The 23,219-nt window shown below is 39.8% G+C and overlaps 1 protein-coding gene across 3 annotated transcripts in view; it reads left to right on the plus strand.

The window, feature by feature from the left end:
- ALS2 (alsin Rho guanine nucleotide exchange factor ALS2) overlaps positions 1–23,219 on the plus strand; it is an 83,982-nt gene that overhangs the window by 46,127 nt on the left and 14,636 nt on the right. For all 3 annotated transcript variants that reach the window (XM_037396282.1, XM_037396280.1, XM_037396281.1), the window contains exons 3-20: positions 1,585–1,739; positions 4,483–5,405; positions 7,710–8,073; positions 8,889–9,057; positions 9,497–9,593; positions 9,943–10,020; positions 10,957–11,133; positions 12,833–13,004; positions 13,378–13,558; positions 15,340–15,405; positions 17,909–18,071; positions 18,853–18,984; positions 19,222–19,350; positions 19,717–19,787; positions 20,154–20,220; positions 20,494–20,696; positions 20,834–20,899; positions 22,596–22,694. In XM_037396282.1, the coding sequence (XP_037252179.1) occupies positions 1,585–1,739; positions 4,483–5,405; positions 7,710–8,073; positions 8,889–9,057; positions 9,497–9,593; positions 9,943–10,020; positions 10,957–11,133; positions 12,833–13,004; positions 13,378–13,558; positions 15,340–15,405; positions 17,909–18,071; positions 18,853–18,984; positions 19,222–19,350; positions 19,717–19,787; positions 20,154–20,220; positions 20,494–20,696; positions 20,834–20,899; positions 22,596–22,694 (3,312 nt within the window). The remainder of the gene's footprint in view (positions 1–1,584; positions 1,740–4,482; positions 5,406–7,709; positions 8,074–8,888; positions 9,058–9,496; positions 9,594–9,942; positions 10,021–10,956; positions 11,134–12,832; positions 13,005–13,377; positions 13,559–15,339; positions 15,406–17,908; positions 18,072–18,852; positions 18,985–19,221; positions 19,351–19,716; positions 19,788–20,153; positions 20,221–20,493; positions 20,697–20,833; positions 20,900–22,595; positions 22,695–23,219) is intronic.

The following is a 23,219-nucleotide window of genomic DNA, read 5'->3' on the forward strand; positions in this document are numbered from 1 at the left end:
ATTTCATCTCTTAGTTATTGTCATCTTGAATGTTTCAGAGGCACATTGTGCAAAGGTATTGTTCATCCTATGCACCACAGTTAGCAAAATTTTTAGTTAAAAAAAATCAGTAGTGTGCATGAATAGGGCCTTGCGGCTTTTTGAGTGTGCTACTTGCGTAAGTTGTCCACAGTGTGGCCTATCAGGCTACCTTTTTCTGGGTTTGCTTCGGTTTTGCAATACATTAGATTTTCGTGTGCCCTTTCTTCTAGACAAAAATTGCCATGCCATCAAAGCTTTTCTCGCTACCTTATTGTACTTCACAGGTTCATGCAAACCTGCAAGAAGTGATTTATGCGGAGAGTAAATGACTTGGCTGTTGGCAAATAAGGACATAAACCTACTTTCTTCCTGTAGGGTGGATAACAATCTATTCTATATAAAGTTTTAAATAGATTTAAAGAAAACTCTTAATTTAATTTGAAATGCTGTCAGCCTATATTGATGTTTAAAATAACTTCTTGTGTTTGTTTAAATCTAGTGATTCCATAAATTGTTAAAACTGTGTGCTTGTTGTCAAAGTTCCGAGGAATTTCTTTCTGCTGAGAGGGAGAAGTTGCTGACTGAACATTCAAACCCCAGAGTGTGTTGAAGTGTTAAACCAGCTTTGGATAGCACCAGTCGCTCCTGCAAGCCCAGATACTTCCATTGTGTTTCAGGATGTTTTGGGGTTTTTCCTCCCTTGGTTCAATTGATTTGAATGACTGGCTCACTTCAATCTGAGAAGCTCATTAATAATTAAAGGAGGGGGGGACACCCACCCACCACTTCATTTTTCTCTGTAAAGGTAGAAATATGTATATAAAGGATGAGCTCTTACAGGTGTAACATTTTGAAGACACTGTGAACACGAGTAACTGGTTCACAGTAAAATGTGCACATAATACATCCTTTGCTTAATTACTTATTTTTAAAACAAATGTTATTTGAGATGTTTATGTCTATTTCCAGCATATTTGGTGTTCTGTGCAACTGATAAAAACGTGTTTGTAAGGCTGGTTTTCCTGCGTTTGATTTCCAAAAGCTGAATAATACAAAATGTGAATAAAACCTCATAAACCAGAAATATTCCTTCTGCTTTCTAATGCAGGAAGACTTAACATTCTAAATCTCACTGTTCAGGTAGGAACACAGTTGCTTACATGTGGGTGGAACTGATGCAAAGATGTCCCTCAGCATATAATGACAGAATTACATATTAATTCAATCTTGCTGTGAGCAACAAATACAATATGTAATATAAATTCTGTGTCAGTTGTGAATAAATGTATCTTTACGTTTACTAGTGACAAGATCAACTGCTTTTCATGCAGTAAATTAGAAATGAAAAGGAAAGCTAATGACTTCAAATAGAAGATACTTGTTTTTAATATAAATAACATTTATATCAAGATTACCAAATTGTAAATGAAATACATTGACTTCCGGAAATTAAAACTAATGCCTGATTTACAAAGCCTTTCTTGCACAGGTGAAAAGCAAACTGCATTACTGAACCACAGCAAACTTCAAGCTGATTCTGTATTTCCTCCAATCTTTTTGTAGCTCAGAAGAGGCAGAAGGAGCCAAAGAGAGAGGCCTGGTCTATGTTTGGAAGGCTGGTTCCTGTTCCATAACTCCGGAAAGGCTTCCAGGCCTTAGTGGAAAGACTGTATTACAGGCAGCCCTTGGAACACATCATGGATTACTTCTAACAGAAGGTAATAAACATCTGAATTGTAAAGATTTCAAACTTTAGTTATTGTCAAGTTTTCTTCTTTTAGATATTTTTTTTCGTTCTCTCTCATACACAACTTTTAAATGGTTAGATTTTTAACTTTGCCAATATTTCCTTCTTAGTTATAAGTTACTTAAAACTGTTGGAATAGAAATTATATGCATAGCATCTTCTTTCATACTCCTTTCTCTCTCTCTCTCTTTAAAAATGGCTCTGGATTTCCTGTTTAAAGATGGTAATGCAATCTGAACCATGTTTACTCAAAATGACATTTTTTTATGATGTCTTTAATTCAAAAAACACAGTACAGCAACAGGTTCTGTTGAAATGTAAGAGCTTTGGTTTTTGGTGTGCTTCTGGAAAAATGTGTAGCTAGTAGATGCGTTAGAATGAGTTTGTTTGTGAGCAGTTTGGCACTGTGAATCAAAGTATTTGTGAAAGCCAGTCCCTTCAATTGTTTGCATAGCTTGGTCCTTAAAATCATTTAGGTTTGACGAGACCTTTAAGATCATCAAGTCCAACCATTAACTCAGAACTGCCAAGTCCATCATTAAACCATGTCCCTAAGCACCGCATCTGCACTTTTTTTTGAACATTTCCAAGGGTGATGATTCCACCACCTCCCTGGGCAGCTGTTCCAATGTTTGACCACCCTTTCAGTGAAGAAATTTTTCCTGATATCCAATCTAAACCTCCCCTGGTGCAACTTGAGGCCGTTTCCTCTTGCCCTGTTGCTTGTTATCTGGGAGAAGAGACCAACCCCCACCTGCCTACAGCCTCCTGTCAGGTAGTTGGAGAGAGCAGTAAGGTCCCCCCGAGTCTTCTCCTCTCCAGACTAAACAAGCCCAGTTCCCTCAGATGTTCCTCATAAGACTTGTGGTCTAGACCTTCCCCAGCTTCATTGCCTGTCTCTGGACACACTCCAGCACCTCTGTGTCTTGTGGTGAGGGGCCCAAAACTGAACACGGCATTTGAGGTGCGGCCTCACCAGTGCCAAGTGCAGGGGGACAATCACTGCCCTGGTCTTGCTGGCCACACTGTTTCTTGTACAAGCCAGGATGCTGTTGGCCTTCTTGGCCACCTGGGCACACGGCTGGCTCATGTTCAGCAGACCGTCACCCAGCACCCCCAGGCCCTTTCCCACCAGGCAGCTTCCCAGCCGCTCTGCCCCAGGCCTGCAGCGCTGCGTGGGGCTGGTGTGAGCCCAGCGCAAAACCTGGCAGCTCTCCCTGTTGAGCCTCATGCAACTGGCCTTGGCCCATCGGTCCGGCCTGTCCAGATCCCCCTGCAGAGCCTTCCTGCCCTCCAGCAGATCAACACTCCCACCCAGCTTGGTGTCGTCTGCCAGCTTCCTGAGGGTGCGCTCGATCCCCTCATCCAGATCGTTGGTAAAGACATTAAACAGGACTGGCCGCAGCACAGAGCCCTGGGGAACACCGCTTGTGACTGGCCACCAGTCAGATGTAGCTCCATTCGCCACCACTTTTTGGGCTCAGCCATCCAGCCGGTTTTTTACCCGGTGCAGCGTACACCCATCCAAGCCATGAGCAGCCTGTTTCTCCGGGAGATGCTGTGGGAGATGGTGTCAAAGGCTTTACTAAGGTCCAGGTAGACACCATCCACAGCCTTTCCCTCATCCACTGGGCAGGTCACCTTGTCATAGAAGGAGATCAGGTTTGTCAAGCAGGACCTGCCTTTCATAAACCCATGCTGGCTGGGCCTGATCACCTGGTTGTCCTGCATGTGCCATGTGATGGCACTTGGGATGATCTGCTTCATAACCTTTCCTGGCACGGAGGTCAGGCTGGCAGGCCTGTAGTTTGCTGGATCCGCCTTCCTGCCCTTGTACTGATCAATGGGCATACTGTTGTAGACTAAACTGGAAGTTGCTGCTTTGATTTTTTTCTCTGATCTTTTTGAAGAGAATAGGTTATTGGTGAGCCTGCTATAACCACCTCTCCTCTACCGGAGTTATGAGCTCCGGTGGGTTTTTTTAGAACTTGTTTATTTCATAATTAAAAGGGCTTTTTGCATGTGTGTTCATGCACCATGAAGGCTGTTGTTTGTGGATATGATTAACTGGTTTTCCTGTTACTGAAAACCACTGTTCATTTTAAAAATAGATTTCAACTTTTCTTTAGAATTAACAAAGTAACTTGAACTGGCATTACTGCAATCTTTTCAGGTAAAGGTGATGAAATTTTGCAGAGGCTGCAGTATAACATCAAACCCCAGTGGCAAGGTAACATTTACCACCACCCCCCCCACTTATGACCTGATAGGGCAACCTGTTTTACTGTAGGGTGGCAAACGGTACAGTTTGATGGTAGATCTCTGTATGGAAAGATGTACTCTGTACTTTTTCATGCTCACCAAGCATGGTTGTGTGTCATTGTGTTGTATGTTCTTAAAATAGAATAGCCCAATAAATACACGTATGTTTGGTATAAAATATAAAAAGTAGAATTTTTAGTAGAAAAGTGTTACTTGGTTCAACAGCGGATGCGTGCACAAGGTAACATGAACATGAGGTGTAGAACTTAACAGCAGCAATAGCAGAGTGCAGCCAGCAGCGTTCACATGTCAATAGCCATAGTTTTGCTGAGCCTGGAGTAAGCTAGAAATTGGTATTTATCTGTTTATCTGACTCCCTCTTCAAATTTTTGTATTGGTTTAACTTCATCAGGCTCGTGCTAGGCTTGTTTTTTTGTTTTCTTCTCTCCTAGGTGGAGAGGTCTACAGTTTCGGAAAACTGCCCTGGAGATCAGGACTGGAAGAATCATGTGCTAATAGTCCTATCTTAGAAAATACTTTGCTTGGACATCATGTTATTACAGTGGCAGCTGGCAGCTTCCATAATGGAGCCGTGACAGAAAGTGGTGTGGTCTACATGTGGGGGAACAATTCTGCTGGCCAGTGTGCAGTTGCTAATCAGCCGTGTGTGCCAGAGCCACAACCTATCAGTATTTCTGATTCTGAAACCAGTCCTCTGTTATCAGTAAGGATTTTACAGCTAGCATGTGGAGAGGAACACACGCTGGCACTATCACTAAGCAGAGAGATATGGGCTTGGGGAAGTGGCTGCCAGCTTGGTCTCATAACGACAACTTTCCCAGTGACAAAGCCACAGAAGGTAGAGCACCTGGCAGGACGTGTTGTGCTCCAGATTGCTTGTGGAGCCTACCACAGCCTGGCTCTGGTACAATGTCTCCCTGTGCAGGAAATGAAGCCTATCCCAGAGAGGTGCAATCATTGCAGTCAGCTCCTTATTACCATGACAGAAAAGGAAGATCATGTCATCATTTCAGATAGTCACTGTTGCCCACTGGGTGTAGCACTGTCTGATAACCCACCAGAAAACCACATCTTCTGTCCCTCGTTGGAGACTCCAGAAGGAAAAAGTGTAACAGGTAGCCAAAGTGAAGACTGTCAGAAACCATTTGTGGAAGAGCATACGCTTGTTACATTAGAATCTGATGGAGCAAGTGTGCTTTTCAGCAGTGATGCACAGGAAGACGGTGGAATTCCTAGTCCTGGAAATATTCTGTTCCCAGAAAAGAAGGAAGTGATGAAAGAGTACTTAATCAGTTTATCAGATCACTCATTAAATGAGAGCGTGGAGAAGAACATCTGCACAGAACCTGAGCGGGTTGGTACCTAGTAACTAGCTCTTAATTTGCAACAACTCCTCTTGTATATGTGACAACGTTGTTATTTTCACAAATGAAAAATTCTGTTAGGTTAATTTAGCTGCAGTGTTCCTATAGTTCCAAAGTGTTTCTTCTCTGATGGTTCTCAGATTGAAGTGGAAGATGTTTTTATTGTCCTCCATCCATGTTCAGTTGTAAGCCTTCTATGTCATCAGTCTTGACAGTGCTTATGGTCTCTCCTCTTCATGGTTCAGGGTACCAGAACCACAGAAGCCAATTTCCCATTCTCTAGCTGTTTTATGGTGCATGCATTTCCCATTTGTGGGGAGCAGTAAGCTGGTACTTGTCTAATTTACTTTTAAGGTGAAACTTTCTTTTCTATATGTGGAACTAATCCCTTGCAAATCTAATTTCGCAATCATTTAATTCTAGATTGTAAGTAAAGATTGTAAAGGTAAGGTTAGTGTTGACCAAAAGGCTTCTAATGTTAATCGTGTAGGAGTGGCATAAACTTATAAACAGGGATGGGAAATACCTAGGTACTATGTGTGATCTGGAAAATGGTTCTACAGCACTGTTTTGAAACTATAGCAGAACAACTTAATAAGCATCAGAAAATGCTTGATACAAAAGTTTGAAAGCTGTTCCTAGCTTCCTGCTAAAATATTGCATTCTCTGCTTTTTTGGAAAAAATCTTATTTGGGGTGGGGGAAAGAAGATACAACCCAAAAGCAAGTAGACAAAAAACTAATCCAAAACCTTGCAGTGCAGTCTGGCAGTCCTGCTGGATGGTTTATGGTAAAGGTAATGTCTATAAGGAAAACTGCCACTCTGTGGCCCAATATGCAGAATTCATAGCAGAACTCTGAAAATGTCTTCTGTCATTTCAGGTGTTGTGTAGACATCAATTTCTTGTTACAGGAAGAAATTTTGCACAACGGTTCTGGGAGATAAATTTCACAGTGCCTAATAAATAGTTGGTTTTTATTATCACCTCAGCTTGCAAAAAGAAAAAGAAAGGGAGTAGTATTAAAATCAAACTGTCCAGTAACTTGATAATTCAGCAAGTTATGTTTTCCTATTCTGAGGGAAACTTAATTCAGAGAAATAAACATTGTGTGAACACAGTTGTCCTCCCTTGTGCTTGTTGCTAATACAAAGCATTCTAGCAGTTGTGGGCCCCTCAGACTCATGCAAGAACTCCTGCCATTAGGACATGACTGAAACGTGTAGTTTCATGCCCCCTTTCTCAACTCCTTGTTCTTGGAATATTTCCAGAGTACTGTTTTTCCTCACTCAGCTCCAGGAATAAACAAGCTTGGAACTGATTCACTGAATCTTAACACAATTGAGCATACGTGTGAAGAGCAGAGATGAGGACTACTGTAATGTTTCAGCATTAGTAAAATCCTTTGTTTTTCCTACACGAATCAAGTTTGCTTTTTCGTATTGCTAGGTATGCCTTTTATAAATAGGAATGAAGTACAAGTAAATAGGACCAATCCTTCAGCCTAGCTTTTCACAAAAAAAGTCAAGGGTTGTTTGCCTTCTGGCAGAATAAAGTGAGCTGTAATATTTATAATAGTATTATTTCCCACCATGTATTAGGTGGGAAAATGGAACTTCGCTGTCTTAGTTTTAACATTCGAACTATTTGGCAAATACTAGCTTGTGTGTTATTTCATACCTGGTGGGTAAATTAATTGCTGTTACAGGTGGTCACGTGCTGGTACTAATAATTCCCTTCAGTCAGTTTGTCCCTAGCTGGACTTGATGGTTATTAACTAAGCTTTATAGGGATGCAACAGCAGTGTAAGGGGACATGTAGCCTAGACTGGTCTTAAGATAAACCTTGCAAAATGAATCCATAAATCACTGTTTTCCTTTTAACATATCAAAGAGAGAACCTATCTCTGTAAATACAGCGTACTTGCTGATGCTTTTTAATTGGTGGCAAAGAAGTTAGTAATAAGCCTAAAATTAAATCCCTTTTTATATTTGTTTGCAAAGATTCATGGTTTTGGAATTTTAAAAAGACCAGACCCCCACAGTCTCCTGTGCATGAGCTACACAAGTGCAACAGACAAAGTTCAGTCCATGTAGAAATGATGCTTGGTCCTACCTTAAAAAATAAGATTCTGAGGAATAGATGTACACCTTAGTATAAAAAGCTTCCTCATAATGTCTTGTTCAGAACGGCACATAGTTTGAGTAGCGAATGTGTATGTCTTCATATCATCATCCTTCTGTGATGTGCTGTCTGGTGTGATAGTCTTCAATTTTTTTTTTTTTTCTGGTTTTAGCTTTCTCAAGAAGAACAGCTCAGTGCTTGTATTCCTGGCCCTCCAGGTACCAGCACATCTGCCTTGAACAGCTTGGTGGCCTCTTGTGCGTCAGCAGTTGGTGTGAGAGTAGCTGCTACATATGAAGCTGGAGCATTGTCTCTGAAGAAAGTAATGAACTTCTATGGCACACCTTCAAGTGAACCAGGATCTCAGTCTGGCGGTGGTGGCTCCCTAGGGCCTGAAGCTCTGAAAGACAGTCGAGAAGAGCAGGTCAGACTGGAATCCATGCAGGGCAAGAAGAGTTCCAGTTTAGTAGATATTAGAGAGGAGGAATCTGAAGGAGGGAGTCGAAGACTTTCCCTGCCTGGCTTGTTGTCACAAGGTAAAAAAAGCATGTTGGGAAGACCAACTGGAAAAATTACTATAGTGTGATTCACAATCATATTTGTGAAATACAGATTCACAAATCTAATCGTCTACCAAAGCTGTTTATGAATTGTAAACTATATTTTAGGACTTGAAAGCAGTGGAGGGAGTGAAGACTAGCAGATGTGCATGCTAAGAAAATCAAAAGCCTATTGGGTTTAGGAATGTTCTTTGTTGGTAAAGTAAGGTAATGCAGGCACATTGTAGTAGTCTGGGCGTCTTATTGCAAAATGGCAAAACTTTCTTCTGTCTAGGTTGCATAGCAGATAAAAATCTGTGTGGCCTGTAATCCCTACTGTACTGAGCTGGTTTTGAGCCAGGGACTTAGAAATACTCCAAATCCCACTGCCAGACTAGAAAGTTAATGACCTTCTTTCCTCATACGTTTTAGTGTTGTTAATTGCTCTGACTGGGTACGTGGTTTAGTTCTATATTGATCTTGGATCTGAGAGGAGATTTTCGGGAGTATTGAAATCTTCTAGTCACTGCAAGGAGATATTTTCTTTCAAAACATACCTTTTTTAATGTATGGTTTGTTTTGTTTGATTTAATTAAGTATAACTGCATAGTTCTCATATGGCTGTTATCCTGTAAAAGCTGGTTCTGTCTGCTTTTAGTGTATGTCAGCTTTGCTCTCAATATTAATTAAGACCTCTTTAAGAAGGCTTGATCAGTTATTTCAAATGGTACTGTTACTGTGTATCATGCAGTCTGAGTGATACATTTACCTAAAATGATGAGCAATTTTTCTATCTCTTGGCCTGTTTTCAGTTTCTCCTAGGCTCTTACGGAAGGTAGGCCGGGCAAAAATGAGGACTGTAGCTCTGACTCCAACCTACAGTGGTGAGGCTGATGCTCTTTTGCCCTCTCTAAGAACAGAGGTGTGGAGCTGGGGAAAGGGGAAGGAAGGACAGCTAGGTCATGGCGATGTTTTGCCAAGGTGAGATTTCTTTGATAAATGGGGTTTTTTGTTCAGTAGGTCACTAGGAAATCTTGAGTATTCCGCTTCCTCAAATTCTCAAATTTGGTCAACTGCCTTGCATTGTGTTCTTGTTCTTTTTAAGTGTTGTGATTTAAGTTCCTCAAAGTAACATATTTTATGCTGTATTGCTACTGAATACCAATCAGTTATGACTTTTCCTGGTGTAATCAGTGTGACTTTTGGTGATATTTTGACTTCATCCAAAATTTTGTCCTTCATGACCATTTTGACGTAAGCTGGCTTATTGCCAAAAGACTCCAATTATGTTTGTTTTTCTCTAACTTGTTATTGAGGAAAAAAATAAAACTTCAAATTTATTTTGGTGTCAAGAATACCTCTGATAATCTTTTTTTTTTCTTCTTCCCCCCACCCTTTTATGGGTTCTGGGGATTGACAGGCTTCAGCCCCTATGTGTGAAAAGCTTAGATGGTAAAGAAGTGATTCACCTCTCTGCTGGTGGCCATCATTCCTTAGCACTCACTGCCAAATCCCAGGTACAAGTGATTGTTATCATTTAATTACTTATCTATGACATAATTGTCATGTTTGTTGTTTTCTAGGTTTTTGTTTCTTTTGCTTATGAACTTTTGTTCCCATTTTTGGGAGGCAACTTGGAAGCACTGTGGAATTTTAATTCTCTTTCTGCTGAAGTTCTGCATGTACCATAAACGTTATGTTTAAAGATTGCCATGACTTAATTTGTTGCATTCCATTTCTGAATGCGAGAAGACAATTTGATAATGTAGGAAGACAGTGGAAATTAGGGAAGTGCTTCTTGCTACATGAATCTTATACCGTTGACGTGTGTTCACACAATTGATGCTTAGCTGTATTTTTTTACAGGTGTTTTCATGGGGCAGTAATATCTCTGGCCAGCTTGGTCACTTCAACTCCCCAACGACAGTCCCTCGTCTTGCAAAGGTACTTTGTTTTTGTATTTTTCTTCTTTCAGTCTCTTAACAAGCAAGTGCAAAGTAATTTCTAAAACTTGGCCTTGTTTATGGATCTGTGTGCTGTATAGTAATAGAGCCCTTGATTTCTTTCTTACACTGTGAATACAATCCTAAGATGAGCTTATGGAAATCTGCCAGAGAATCCTTTACAAAAACACTGGGTTTTGACCACATTGAGGTTCTAAAACTGAGAAATGTGACTGGTTGTACCTTTTTGTCAGATTTCACTTCTACCTTATATTTGGTTTCTCCGACACTGATGTTGTGGTGCTGAAACTTTTAAATCCTTTGGAACACTGTTTTTATTCTAAACAATTGCATCTTTAGCTTTTGTCATTTTTAGCTTTGCTAGGCTGTGACCACATTTGTTGCTTGTTTCTGTATTTCCAGAGCTGTTTTGGCAGTGGGTTTTCTGTTTGTTTTGAACTTCTCATCACATTGAGTGAATAACCACGTAATAATTTTGGGGTTAGACCAGACCCTTTCCTGTGTTTGCTGGTGCTTATCTTAGTGGAAAACTAGCTGCAGAGTTTTCTTGCTTAGGCCTTACACAAACGAATGTACAGCATGTTAACTGTTTCCTAAATGTATCGATTTCCCAGTTAAATGTAGAGGGGAAAAGAGTGTCTCAACTTTAATGAAACTCGCCTGATGCCCATTTAAAACAGATTTATAATTTAAAGGCAAAAAACCAGCCATTAGAAAGAAGACTGGAAAGAAAGGTAATTTTCACTATATATGCAAGATATTCATTTATGAGACACTGAAGATGAAAAATTACTGGTTATTGCAATACTTGGCAGGTGTGTGATGTGTGTGTATTGCTAGAGGAGTTAACTATTCTTCTCTGCTTCCAGTTTTGGGTGATGGTTTCTAATGTCTTTTCCTTCCTTGTGAATTTCAGGTGTGTGGTGATGGTGTATGGAGTATAGCAGCAGGACTAGATTATTCCCTCTTCTTAGCAGATGAGGAAGACTTTCAACCTGGATTATATTACAGTGGCCAGGAGACAACAACAGAAAATAATTTGTATGAAAATAGCTGTACTAAGAGTCCGGTTTTGTTACTGTCCTGTAGTAAGGTGAGTGGTATTTCCTTTAAGTTAGTGCAGGCCATACTGATGCTTTTTGAAAATAGAATAGTGCTGGTTGTTCAACTAGCTTTAAGGGTTTCAAGTAAAGTGAGCGGCGCTTAACAGTCAAATCAGCCGCACAGCATACGGAGGGCAGAGAAGAGGCCTAACCAATGTCATTCTCTTCCCTGCCTGCTTTTTGGTCTTTCCTTTTGTTTGAGGGACAGTGAGGTGTTTCCAGTGTATCTAATCTACTTCATTCCATGTGTGTTCTGCAGAAGTGCCTTATATTGTGTTCTGTTTTCACCACAGTCTTCATGTGTTTGTTCTTCACTGCTATTGCTCTTCATTTTACTGTTGTTTCTCAAATGATTGAGGGTGCTGCTTGTCTTACTCTGTTCTGCGTCCTGTGCGTCTGGTTCGTGCGTGGGCGGAAGGTCCCCCTGAGTGTTCTGCACCATCTCTTTCTTCCCCCCTTCCTTTCTTATGGGTATAAAGGGGGAACTGAGCACAGGCACCAAAATGTATGCAAGAGAGGACATGCCCCTACGCAGTTTACTTCACCAGGATGAATCTCATGTCTGCCTTGAAGCTGGCATGAGGTAGAGGAGTGTGTACGCTTGACTGCACATCCTCTTCCAAGCTGGTTGTAGGATTTCAGACCAACCTGAGTCTGAAGTAACAAGGAAGAGATGGAGTGGGTAGAAAGCCGCTCTTTGTTTCAGTTCTTCTGGGTCTCATTGCTACTTCCCTAGATTAAGCAGAATAGCAGCTGGAGAGGAGTGCTGGGGAGAGACAGGGATTTAAGACACTGGGTCTGTGTATGTGTGTGCACGCAGACACGCACGCTTATATTCCTTCTGTAAGATTGTTGCTAGCCATGCTTTTCTCTTGTAAGGTGACTTGTAGGCTCTGGCATATCAGAGTTGGCCTGTGGGTTGCTTGTTGAACTACTCTGGCTCAATGTTTCTAAGGAATTCTCTATTTAACAGCAAAAGAAATAAAAGAAGACATCAAACACCGAGTGTGGTGTTGCATGCGAACCAGAATTAGCGAGGAGCCACAATGCATCAGTGGCACTTGTGCTGACCTTAGAGAAAAGTTTTGCTTCCAGCTACTGTGGAAAGCAAATACCTAGTAATACCTACACCAGTACCACTTGTGGTGTTAATAGTGATTAGTATTAGTCCAGTTCGATGCTGTAATACTACTTCTTAATAAATTGGTGTCTTTCAGGTCCAGAAAGGACTACAGTTCAGAGCACAGTCATAATATTAAAGCCTTATTATTCTAACTTCCTAATTAATAGGAGAAATAGCTGTTGTAATGATGTTATTTAATATCAACAATGTTGATATAAGCATGAAGTATATTGCAGTTCTGTAAGTGACTGAACTCAAGGTCACTATCTCTTAAACTCGGAGTGGTTCTATGAGTCACCTTAAAAGATGGTCTGTTTGTTGGCTTTTAGGCTCTGTCAGTACCAGAAAATGAACAGCATTGACTATAAATGTTTCTTCTACTTTTATCATTCTTGTATTAAGCCAGTATTGAATGGATTGTTAGTTAGTGTAGGTAAATAATACTTATTTTTAGGAGCACTAAGTGATAATATGCTTTATTTTGCATCGCCCTACTTTTAAATTGGAGTGTAAAAAGAAAAATATTAAAGCTGCTGGGTTTTTTTCTCTTTTTTTTCACGTTGTAGGTAGGGTACATAAGCAATGTGATAGCTGGTGGTGACAGCTGTTTGGTCCTGGTAGACAAAAACGTAATGGGATATATTGCCAGTTTGCATGAGTTGGCTTCTACTGAGAGAAGGTTTTATTTCAAACTGAGTGAGATCAAATCTCAGGTTCTTAGACCACTTTTAGGTTTAGGTAAGAACTTATTTTAATATTTTCTTTGATATTATTTTCCCTATGTTCCACAAATCTATTTATGCAATTTTTAAAAGTAATAATTAATTTTTGGGGTAAAGCTGGTGTCTTAATCTTATCCCCTGTTTGGATGAGCTGGTGAAATACCACTATAATTCGACATCTGCGTTATGTTACTAGTATTTTCACTTTCCTGATTGTTTAACTGTAAATAACTTTAATTGAGCTGTATTTAGTCTAAAATTTTTGAATTCCTGATTCTGAATAATGTAGCTATGAGGTGTAATTGCTGATAAAACATCTGAACAGCACCTTTAGTAATGGGTGCTGCTCTTTCATAAGGTAAGCTAAATTGCTTTCTGGTCTGTTACAGATAATTTGGGCAATGCAAATACAGTCCAGTTGTTGCAAGAAATGGCAAGCAGGTTCAGCAAGCTGTGCTATCTCATTGGTCAACATGGAGCTTCTTTAAGTAGCTTTCTTCATGGGGTAAAAGAAGCCAGGAGCCTGGCCATCCTGAAGCATTCCAGTCTCTTTTTGGATAGCTACACTGAGCAAGTATCCAATTCCCTCTCATCTTCAGTCTCTGTAGCTTATTGACCACAACAAGCCCTGAGTTAGAGGAAGGTAGATCATAAGAAAAGCCACTTAAGTAACTGTTGTGCGAATTGTGTTCTTGCAGTTTAAAATGCAGATTAAAATGGAGATTTTTACCCAAACAAATTAATATTGTAGCAAGCTATATATTTCAAAGTCGTTGTGGAGCACACTGGACAGCTTCAGCTTCCCTAATGTAAAACTGTGCACGAACTCTTCTTTGATTGCTGCATATATACCTGTAAAAAGTGACGTGTTCATTACTTAAATAGTAAGGATCTTGAAACATAATGTAATAGAGTTACTGTGGCTAGGCTACTAAGTAAAGCTACCTTTGGAGGTTTACTGTAGTTACAAAATGCCTTTTCAGTAGTCATTAACTAAAAATTGCCTGCCAGAAAAGTGGTTCGTCTGTCCTGATAACTGCTAAACAGCCAGTATTACACCTTTCACATGAAAAACAGAGCTGCTTTAGCGCTCAGAATTAAGTCTGAATTATACTGGTTACTATTTTTATGAGCTTAATGGTTTTGGGAGTGGAAGTCTATGCAGTCCCACTGTTTGCTATCTTTCTCCTCAATAACTTTTGTAGTTGCTGGATAGTTTAATGCAAATATAGAAGTCTCATCATACTTAACTACAGGCTTATGTGAAAAATAGTGGCTTGACAGGGGAGAGAGTCTAAAAATGGCCTTTCTGAATATAGTCTTGGTTACTAGACATCTGAAAATCTCTAAGGGAACAAGACTTCATGATGATCAACTTCGGTTGTTAGGCAGTTGCATTTTCAGTTTGCAGCTAGCTACACTTTTTTTCTGACACAAGCACAACAGTTACCACTTCTGCTGGGTCAGTGATCTTAAGCTGTATCACCCTAGACGCAGCTTTCTTCCCCATTTGTCACATGGGTTGTTCATAATTGTAAATACGTATTTTTCTCCCTTTTTTACTTAGTCTGTGACTTCAGTTTTTCTTGTAACTTAGATTTCCAGAACTGGTTCTTATTACCCGCTTTAGAAGGGCTTCTTAATTTCTTCTTCCTCCCTGTGAGACTGAAATACTTAAATTTCTGTTCTCATTGTTCCTGCCTGTCTTCTGCTTTCCCCCTTTGCTTTCTAATGCTTTACAGTTTTCTGTGTATGGCATCAGAACCTATGCATGCTCCTTGGCATGGTGCCATGAGCATCTTGCAAAGATATGTCAGGCAACATAAGTATTATTTGTTAATTGGGCTAAGCTGAGACCTCTTCCCTTGGAGAAAGGTGGTTTTTGTTGTTAGTTTTTTTTAATGGTTTTCTTTTTTGGTAGGGAAGAAGTGAAAGTTAGAATGTTGAGTAGCAGGAAAATAGAAATTACCATCTTGATATTTCAGTCTTGAATATAATTAAAAGCTAGCAGTATTAAACTATTGAAACAGATGGCCTATTCTGTACATGCCCAAATTTGGGGGAAAAAAAATGAAATTACAGTTCGGTTTGCAAAGCAAGCCCTCTGCATTGTGCTAATGTCAGCAGAAATGTGGAATAGTAATGCATGTTCTGACCTCCATGTGGAAAGTGAATACTAAGTGTTCAGTAACAAGGAGTGTTTCACTTCAGTATTTTCTCAAGTACTTAGATTACTTGTATCGTAAAAGATATCACAGATCTAATTGATAAACTGTTGGAGATTACAACAGTTGCTGTTTCCAGGGGTGTTCCTACTTTGTAACTGAAGCTCTTATTCTTCCATATTTTAGGTATTGTACTTCAGTAACAAACTTCCTTGTAATGGGAGGATTTACGCTTCTTGCAAAGCCAGCAATGTAAGCAAACCTTTACCATTTTCTGGAATTTTTGATCAACTAGCAAAGAGGTGTACTTTAAAGAATTGTGTGTGTATGTGTGTAGTAATAAGCATGTGGAGGCTTGGTCTCATTCCATCAGAAGAAGAAAAAGTAATTTCCTCTCAACTGTGATAAAAATTTAGGTTAAAATGCTGCTGAATGAGTTCGGTTACTTTATCTTGAAGTTGATGAAAGGAGGAAAAATCATAAATTATTGTAAATACCTTGAAAGAAACATAAATAAATTTCAGATAGTGATTTTTTGAAAGGTTAGTCTTGAGGTTAAATTATCATAATCTATTCAGTGTTAGTGTTTTATTCTTTCAGATGTTGCTGTCAAAATACAGAACAGCACATTTCTAAGAATTAGTAAGAGTAGATAATGCAAATTCATTTTAATCTGAATTCTTTAAGTTTATGGAATTGCTTTAAAATGATGCAAAAACACGTGAAGAAGTGTTGTTATATCTGCTCTGCCTCTCAAGGTTGCTTGACTATTTCATGGGTAGTTGCTCTTAAATGTGAGGAAGGAATTGTGTGTTAAGGCCTGAGACATATCTATTTGAAGCTTATAGATCATAAAGTAAAGCTTTTTTCTCAGTTCAATAGTATTTTTGTCTAGGAAGTAATGACACTATGCATCTTTCACTTTGGTGCTGTGAAGTTGTTGCAGTGAGGGTATTTAACGCACCTGAGGAATTGCCAGCTTTCCTTCCTACATTCTGTAACTTGGGAGTGATTCTGTTAGAGCTGTTCATGGAGCACTTGAACGTAGTGTAAATGATGGTGTTGGAAGTTCTCTGAAACAGCAGGGTACCGAATGCAAAGAATCTTCTGCGCCTGAGGAGCAGTGCCACAGAGTAAATACAAAATACTACTGGAGAGAGAGACTGAGAATCTTTCTGCATTGGTCAAGATTTTTAGGGTGACTTACAGGAAATATTAGTTCATATAAGCTTATCTATAATCAGTACTGAAAAGTTCTGGATGTTGAAATCACTGGTACTGAATTCATCACATCAGTTGTCACTGTCAGGTGTCACAGCTTCTCCTACAGCAACCAGGGTCTCATTAGGTGAATAACACTTTTTAGGTTCTGGAACTTCAGAGAGGAGATGTCTTAGAGGTTTTGTCCTGTAACTTGCAAGGGGAAGTCAAGAATATCCTTGCTGATAATGATGAATTTCTTTGCGCGTCCTCCCCGAGGGATACTGTCTTAAGTCCATGGTTAACAATGTCAGTCTTCTAAGGATATCCTGCAATATGAATGCATTAGAAAGTCCCAACTTTAAACAAGTGCTAGCTTCAATAGATGTCTCTATTGTTGGCAGGTTTTTGAGCGTGTCCTCTGAAAGAGCAGATGAGCTATACTCGGTGTTAAGAATGTTATTATTTGACACTTTTCTACAAGTCCTCCATGTGAGGATCTCAAAGCACTTCAAAAATGCAAGCCATGCAGATGGTTAAATTTAAAAATTATTAAATATGGTCTTCTCTCTGAGGAAGACTTTATTCTTAAAGATTATTGAACCAAAGAGTTCTTAAATATCATTAGCAGATGTAGACAAGGTACGTTATTTTGATGTGTGAAATGGCATCTTACTAATCGTGTAGAATTCTTAGGGACCCTGCTGTGCAGTTCTCTGATCTGTTTTGCTGTCCCTGGGGCCTGCTTTCTGGGCCTCTCCTGATTCTTGCAGCTTGTGTTTTAATGCTTCCCAGCCTGATGTGCTTTAATGCAGATGTGTCATATGTGTCAGCACATGTGTGCACACAGATATGGTGAAGGAGAGGGAAAAGTAGGTTTGTTTTCCTTTTAATGAAGAAATCCTGGGTTTTGTGCTAATGCATTGTCTTCAGAACCATTTCCCTCTTCTTCTCTGAACTAGATTAGTTCCCCCTCTTGGAAATCAGACTGAGGATTGAACAGATTTCCTGCCTTTCTTTGAGGTAGGATGTAATTTTTCTAGTTAGGGGAGAAACTGGTCAGTTGCCTTGAACAGCAGGGGTGGGGAAGAGACTATTTTGATGTATTAGGGAAGTCCACTGGAGCAAAGTTATAATTCTTTCAGGCCTTCTTGTATGTGTTAGTGTTAGAAACTTACTTCTCTAACAGTAATGGGGAAGTCATTCCACCTGTTAGCTCTTTTACTAATCAAGTGTTAAAGGGGGAAAAAGGCAACTAGTTACTCTCCAAGTGGGGCAACTTAACTTTCTTCAACCAGTTTAATGACTCAGCATGTGAGAGTAGAAGTCGTCCTGTGTTGCAGTTGTTAGGGAGCTACATGTCTGTATTAATGTATTTCCTTAAAATAAATTGGGAATAGATTAATAAGAAGCATGCATTTGCCTCTGTAATTTTCACTGGTTTATGATAATCCAGAAAGGGGCATTCTGAGCTCATCTACATAAAACATCACTGACGTCTTGCTGTTTTTTTTCTTCTCTCCTCCCTCTGTTCCCCAATGGTCCCATCATTTAGAGACTTCTTGAGTAAAAACCAGGAGCTGTTACAGAAACTGTCTGAGAAGAATGAGGAAAACCTCCAGCTAGTAGAAGTTCTCAATGCTCTGTTTTTCATGCCATTTGGACGACTTCATAACTATGCTAGGACTTTGCTAAAGCTTGCTACGTGTTTTGAAGTGGTAAGCTGGCTTTGTTATCTGTATCTGAACAAACAGAAAATTTATGGCTCACAAGTAACTGTGTGAAGCAAGTGCCAGGTAACTAGAAATAGCTTAGTCCTCAGAGAAGCTACCTCAGACTTGTATTTGCTGCAGGGAAAATCATGCATATTTATTTGTGCAGTCTGATACCACACCTGCACAGATCACATGATGGTAGAAACTTACTACCCTGCCAGAACTTGTTTGTGTGCCTGAGCACTCGATTACAAATACGTTATTTTGATGTTTGCCTGTTGGCTTTCAGTGCCATCTGGCATCATTACTGTAGCCATCCTTGGCTGTAATACTCTACTAAAAATACTACATAGATACTAGGCAGACTTTTACCACCCATTTAGATGTATACAGTTGCATTCTTTTGAAATAAAAGATGACTAAAAGGCAGCAATAGCTACTTGTATGTTTATCCCACTAAACATTTAAAGTATTACTCCTGCAATTATTAGCACTACTTCTGCTACAGCTTGTTAAGCTGCGAGAAGGTAGGTTATGTAATTGTATATCAGTCATTCTCCTCTTACGTTCATGGAACTCTTGTATTTTAAAAACTCTTGGCACACCAACAGAACATGTGACCAAGAAAATAACTTAGCCTGCACTGTTACTTTACTAACCAGAACAACTGTCATGCATTTGGTGCTGATTTAGCAAAATGAGCAGTTGCACTGCAGCTTGGTTAGTCGTGTTGGTACAGGTGTTCAGAAACACTCTCAGGTTTGTCTTACCTTATGCCCTGTAGGCATCTCCAGAATACCAGAAGCTACAGGATTCTAGCTCTTGTTATGAGAGCCTTGCTGTCCATCTTAGCAGAAAAAGAAAAGAAGCAGAATACACACTGGGCTTCTGGAAGACCTTTCCTGGGAAAATGACGGTATGACAATTGTCTGTCCTTTAGCAGCTTGAATCTCTTGTGGTTAGCGTTATACCCTATGTCTACTACTGGTGCTGCTGTCCCAGTTGCACTTCTCGTATTTCTGATTTATGTTGCTACAGTACTTTTAACTTTAGGAAGGTTGGGCCTTTTTTATGAAAGACAAATAGCACTGACCTTAAGACACGATCAGTGAGAAGTAAGCTTCTGTAATTTTGTTTTTAATCCTGCCTGTAGGATTCCTTGCGAAAGCCAGAGCGTCGTTTAATCTGTGAAAGCAGCAATCGAGGGCTGTCCCTGCAGCATGCTGGAAGATTCTCTGTAAACTGGTTCATCCTCTTTAACGATGCTCTGGTGCATGCTCAGGTAAGCCAGCTTGTATCCAGGAACAAAACCTTTTCTGTGCTTTAAACAGCATGACATTTTTCATATAGTGAAGATAAGGTTTTTGCACTGTTCACTGCAATGTTGCTTGAACACTTAAAAGTGATTTTTTTTTTTGTGTGTGTTTACAAATGAATTTGAAATGATGTAATGTTTGATGGCTGTTGCCCTGTGCCTGGAGTAGTTTCTGTTGGCTGTTTCTTGGAGCGAGGTGCGTATAAGGAGCCTGTAATGCTCAGTTTTCCCTAGTCCTCAAAGAAAGGGGAAAAAATGTTCAGAAAAAGCATGGGGCAGAGGTAATGGATCAGTACCCAGTGAAGTTTCCCTTCTCCTTCTCCTTGCCTACAGTTCTCAACGCACCATATTTTTCCCTTGTCCACGCTGTGGGTAGAAGCTCTTTCAGAAGAAGCTGGTAATGTGTGAGTATTCTTGCTTGTGATGCTGAAATAGTCAGATATCTTGGGAGGGAGGATGAGCATTTTGTAACTGGTTATTGTAAACGAGGCACAGAATAGGCTGGATGCAGTCATGTCTACTCCTCTTTCTGGTTTTGGAAAACTTACAGTATTTCTGTGTCTTTAAAAAAATAGTTGTATCAGTATCTGAAAGAATAAGGTAGTAAAGAGGGAAGCAAGTAGTCTTTCATACTACTTCACTGCTGACTTTAACATTAAAAGTGAATGCTAGCTGGGGTGGGGGAGGGAAGGTAAAATATTCATGCTCTAAAAACCTTGCCTTTTTCAGGATGAAATTTCACTGAACTATTTCCCCCCTCCCCTGTGTAGGAATGGATTGAAGATAACAACACCAGAAGAACAGCTTGTTCTTGTTTCTTCAACACCCCAGGAAAAGGTAGGCATATCTACAAATTTTGTATGGCTTCAGTGGTATGAATGAGTTCGTCTCTCCAACTGTGAGACCAAATAGGGAGAGTTGTTACCTAAGTGTTCACCGAGGAGGAAGCCTTCCTGCAACCTGGTATGCAGCTTAACTGTACCCTGTGCTTGCCTGTAGAAGCGTTCCAATTTATAGCACTATACTGAGGAGTGCAAAAGGATATTATTGTAGTTGCTGTAAATGCAAAGGTGTTAGCTAAATTCTGTGATGAGACACTTTCTGTTTCAGACCAAGTGGCTGAGGGCAATAAGCCAAGCGGTGGATCAGGCTCTTAAAGGGACTTCTGACTTAATTCTATATGGAGCTGGTGGGAATGTGCCAAGACAGGAACCTCCTATTTCTCGCAGTGCCAAATACACCTTCTATAAGGACCCTCGATTTAAGGATGCTGTCTATGATGGGAGATGGCTTTCAGGGAAACCCCATGGCAGGTAAAAGCATTTCAGTGTAACAGCTGAAAACAAAATGAGGTGGTTGCTGTATTAGTAAGTAGGCTCACTCATAAGAGTCATGTGGGAAGTGTGAACTGATTGTCTTACCCACGTGTATGGCTTTGCGTTTTTTCCAGAGGGATCCTAAAGTGGGCAGATGGGAGAATGTATTCTGGGACTTTCCGGACTGGGCTGGAAGATGGGTAAGATCCTCTCACTATTTGTGGAGCCAGAGGGCAAGAAATAGCTTTTGTTTTAGGAGGTGATAACAAAAGCTTTTTAATGAAAGGTTTTGCAGTGAATCTTCCTGACTTAGGCTTATATTAGCAAGATATATCTATATCTTGATATATAATCTCCCATTTATGCAGAGATATGGTAGTTACCTTTACAACAGACTCTGCAATTATGTGATTAAGACCTTGCTCTGAAGCAGATGAAGCCAACTGAAAAGTCTGTGGTGGATTTTGTGTTGTATAGCACAACATACGTATTTTTTCATATATGTATATATTAACTTTTTGTGTTGCAATGTTTTTTCGAGAGTTCTGGTGGATTTTTATCTCTCTAGAAAATGCAGTGTCTTTCATACAGTGTAGTGATGTATCTTCTCTAATGTTTTTCATGCTGTATTTCTGGTAGAGCAAGGGTTTAATAATGCAGGAAGGAGATAACAAAAATCTTGAATTGAGACTTCAGGATCTGGGTGATGAAAAAACTAAAGGGAGTATGTGATCCTGATGATTAAGATGACTAGTACAGAGGAGTTTGAAAATAGGATAAACAGAAGTTCTAAACATTATCAAGTTCCCGGGTGAAACAAATAAGACCACTCAAAAGTAACTTAATTTATTACACAGCTTTGAATTAATCTATGGATTTCATTGCTACAGATCTGCTTAGGGCACTCTTGAGGTCAAGAGGTTAACTTCTTTCCAAAGGCATTTTTTAATGAATCTTGTGAGCAGACATGTCTGTACTGGGCAGGATAAAAATGTGTGAGTAGTGCTATTGGCTTCCAGATGTATTTTCAAAGTATTGAGTTGAAAGGGAAACTGAAATGTGGTCTAGCTGGAGACAGCTTTTTAAAATGTGCCTTAGCTATTTGTGTAGTATTGAACTATAAAACCAGGTTAGAGCCTTGGTTATTTGTAATTTATACTAAGTGTAACTAACTTTGATGATTTTAGGGTTGTTGAAGATGGAAATACTGCAAACAAATCCCCACGAGAAATCAGTGTATGGGTATTTAGCTGTAATTGCATGCTATAGTCTCAACACTTAACAATAGTAATGTCTTGTTGGGGTAGGCATGCTCTCAGGAGAACATTCATGGCTGGATTTTAATCTCCTCAGAAGGTGGAAACCAATGAATAAGTTGTGTGTGTCATTCTTTTCAGGCATACTGAAATTGTGCACAATTTTGTGCCACTGAGCATAATTGGAAGCTAACATCTTTTTTTTTTTTTTTTTTAAATACTATCTGTGGCAATATATGTTCTCATCTTTCCCTGGAATAAAGGTGTGCTTGAATTATCAAGACCTGAAGAAGGCAAAGGTAGAAGCAGTCTTAGGATGTGAGAAGACTTGTGGCCTTCAGAAAGCATAGAAAAATGCTGCGGTGTGGTAGAGGGGGAGAGCGCTTAGTGTGCCACAATCAAACAGAAGAAAACCATTACAGCCTAAATTGACCTAGTGATGCTGGAATATCCTGCTTTCTCTTGAAAAAAATTAATAGTAATTAAAAAAACTTCCTGTAACTACTGTAGTTGAAGAGATGCACTAAAAACTATGTAGAGCATTCTGCTTTATGGATGGGTCTGTGAAATGTATCTGCCACTGTTTTAAATGGAATGTGTTGGCGTTACAGCTGCTTGTGTTCCTTCTGTGCATTGACAGGTATGGTGAATACAGAGTGCCAAACAAAGCATTGAATAAGGACGACCATTACGTGGGGTACTGGAAGGAAGGCAAAATGTGTGGGCACGGAGTCTACAGGTAACGTGTAGCACCTCTGTTGCTGTCATTGCAGAAGGGCGAGCAGGGCTGATGCTCTGACACACTGCTTACCAAGGCGTGCTATGTAGCTTTCTTGTTATTTTTCAGACTTGTGATAGTTAGCTTGGTTTATTTTCTGCTTTGCTCTTGGTAGGTTGCTCACAGTGCGTACTTGTACAGTGCTCTGTTACCAATATCTATACTAATGTTGCTACCACCTTTCAGTAACAGAGGATTCTTTCTTCTGAGAGATAAATATGACCTTTAATGGCCTTGCTTGTTGGGGGGAGAGTGGCTTTAAAACAACACAGCATCAAAAGGCTTGTATTAAAAGCTCACTTTTATCCCAAATATACTTTTACTGTAGTTCCTGCTTGGTGTGGCTGTAATGCAATTCCTAGAAGGAAAAGGAGATGGATGGGATACGTTCTGGAGAAAAAAAAACCCCAAAAATGAACCACCACCCGACAAAATACAACCAAAAACCCCAAAATACAACCAAAAACCCAAACCACATTATAGGAG

The sequence above is a fragment of the Falco rusticolus genome, chromosome 8, assembly GCF_015220075.1.
Source record: "Falco rusticolus isolate bFalRus1 chromosome 8, bFalRus1.pri, whole genome shotgun sequence".
NCBI lineage: Eukaryota > Metazoa > Chordata > Aves > Falconiformes > Falconidae > Falco > Falco rusticolus.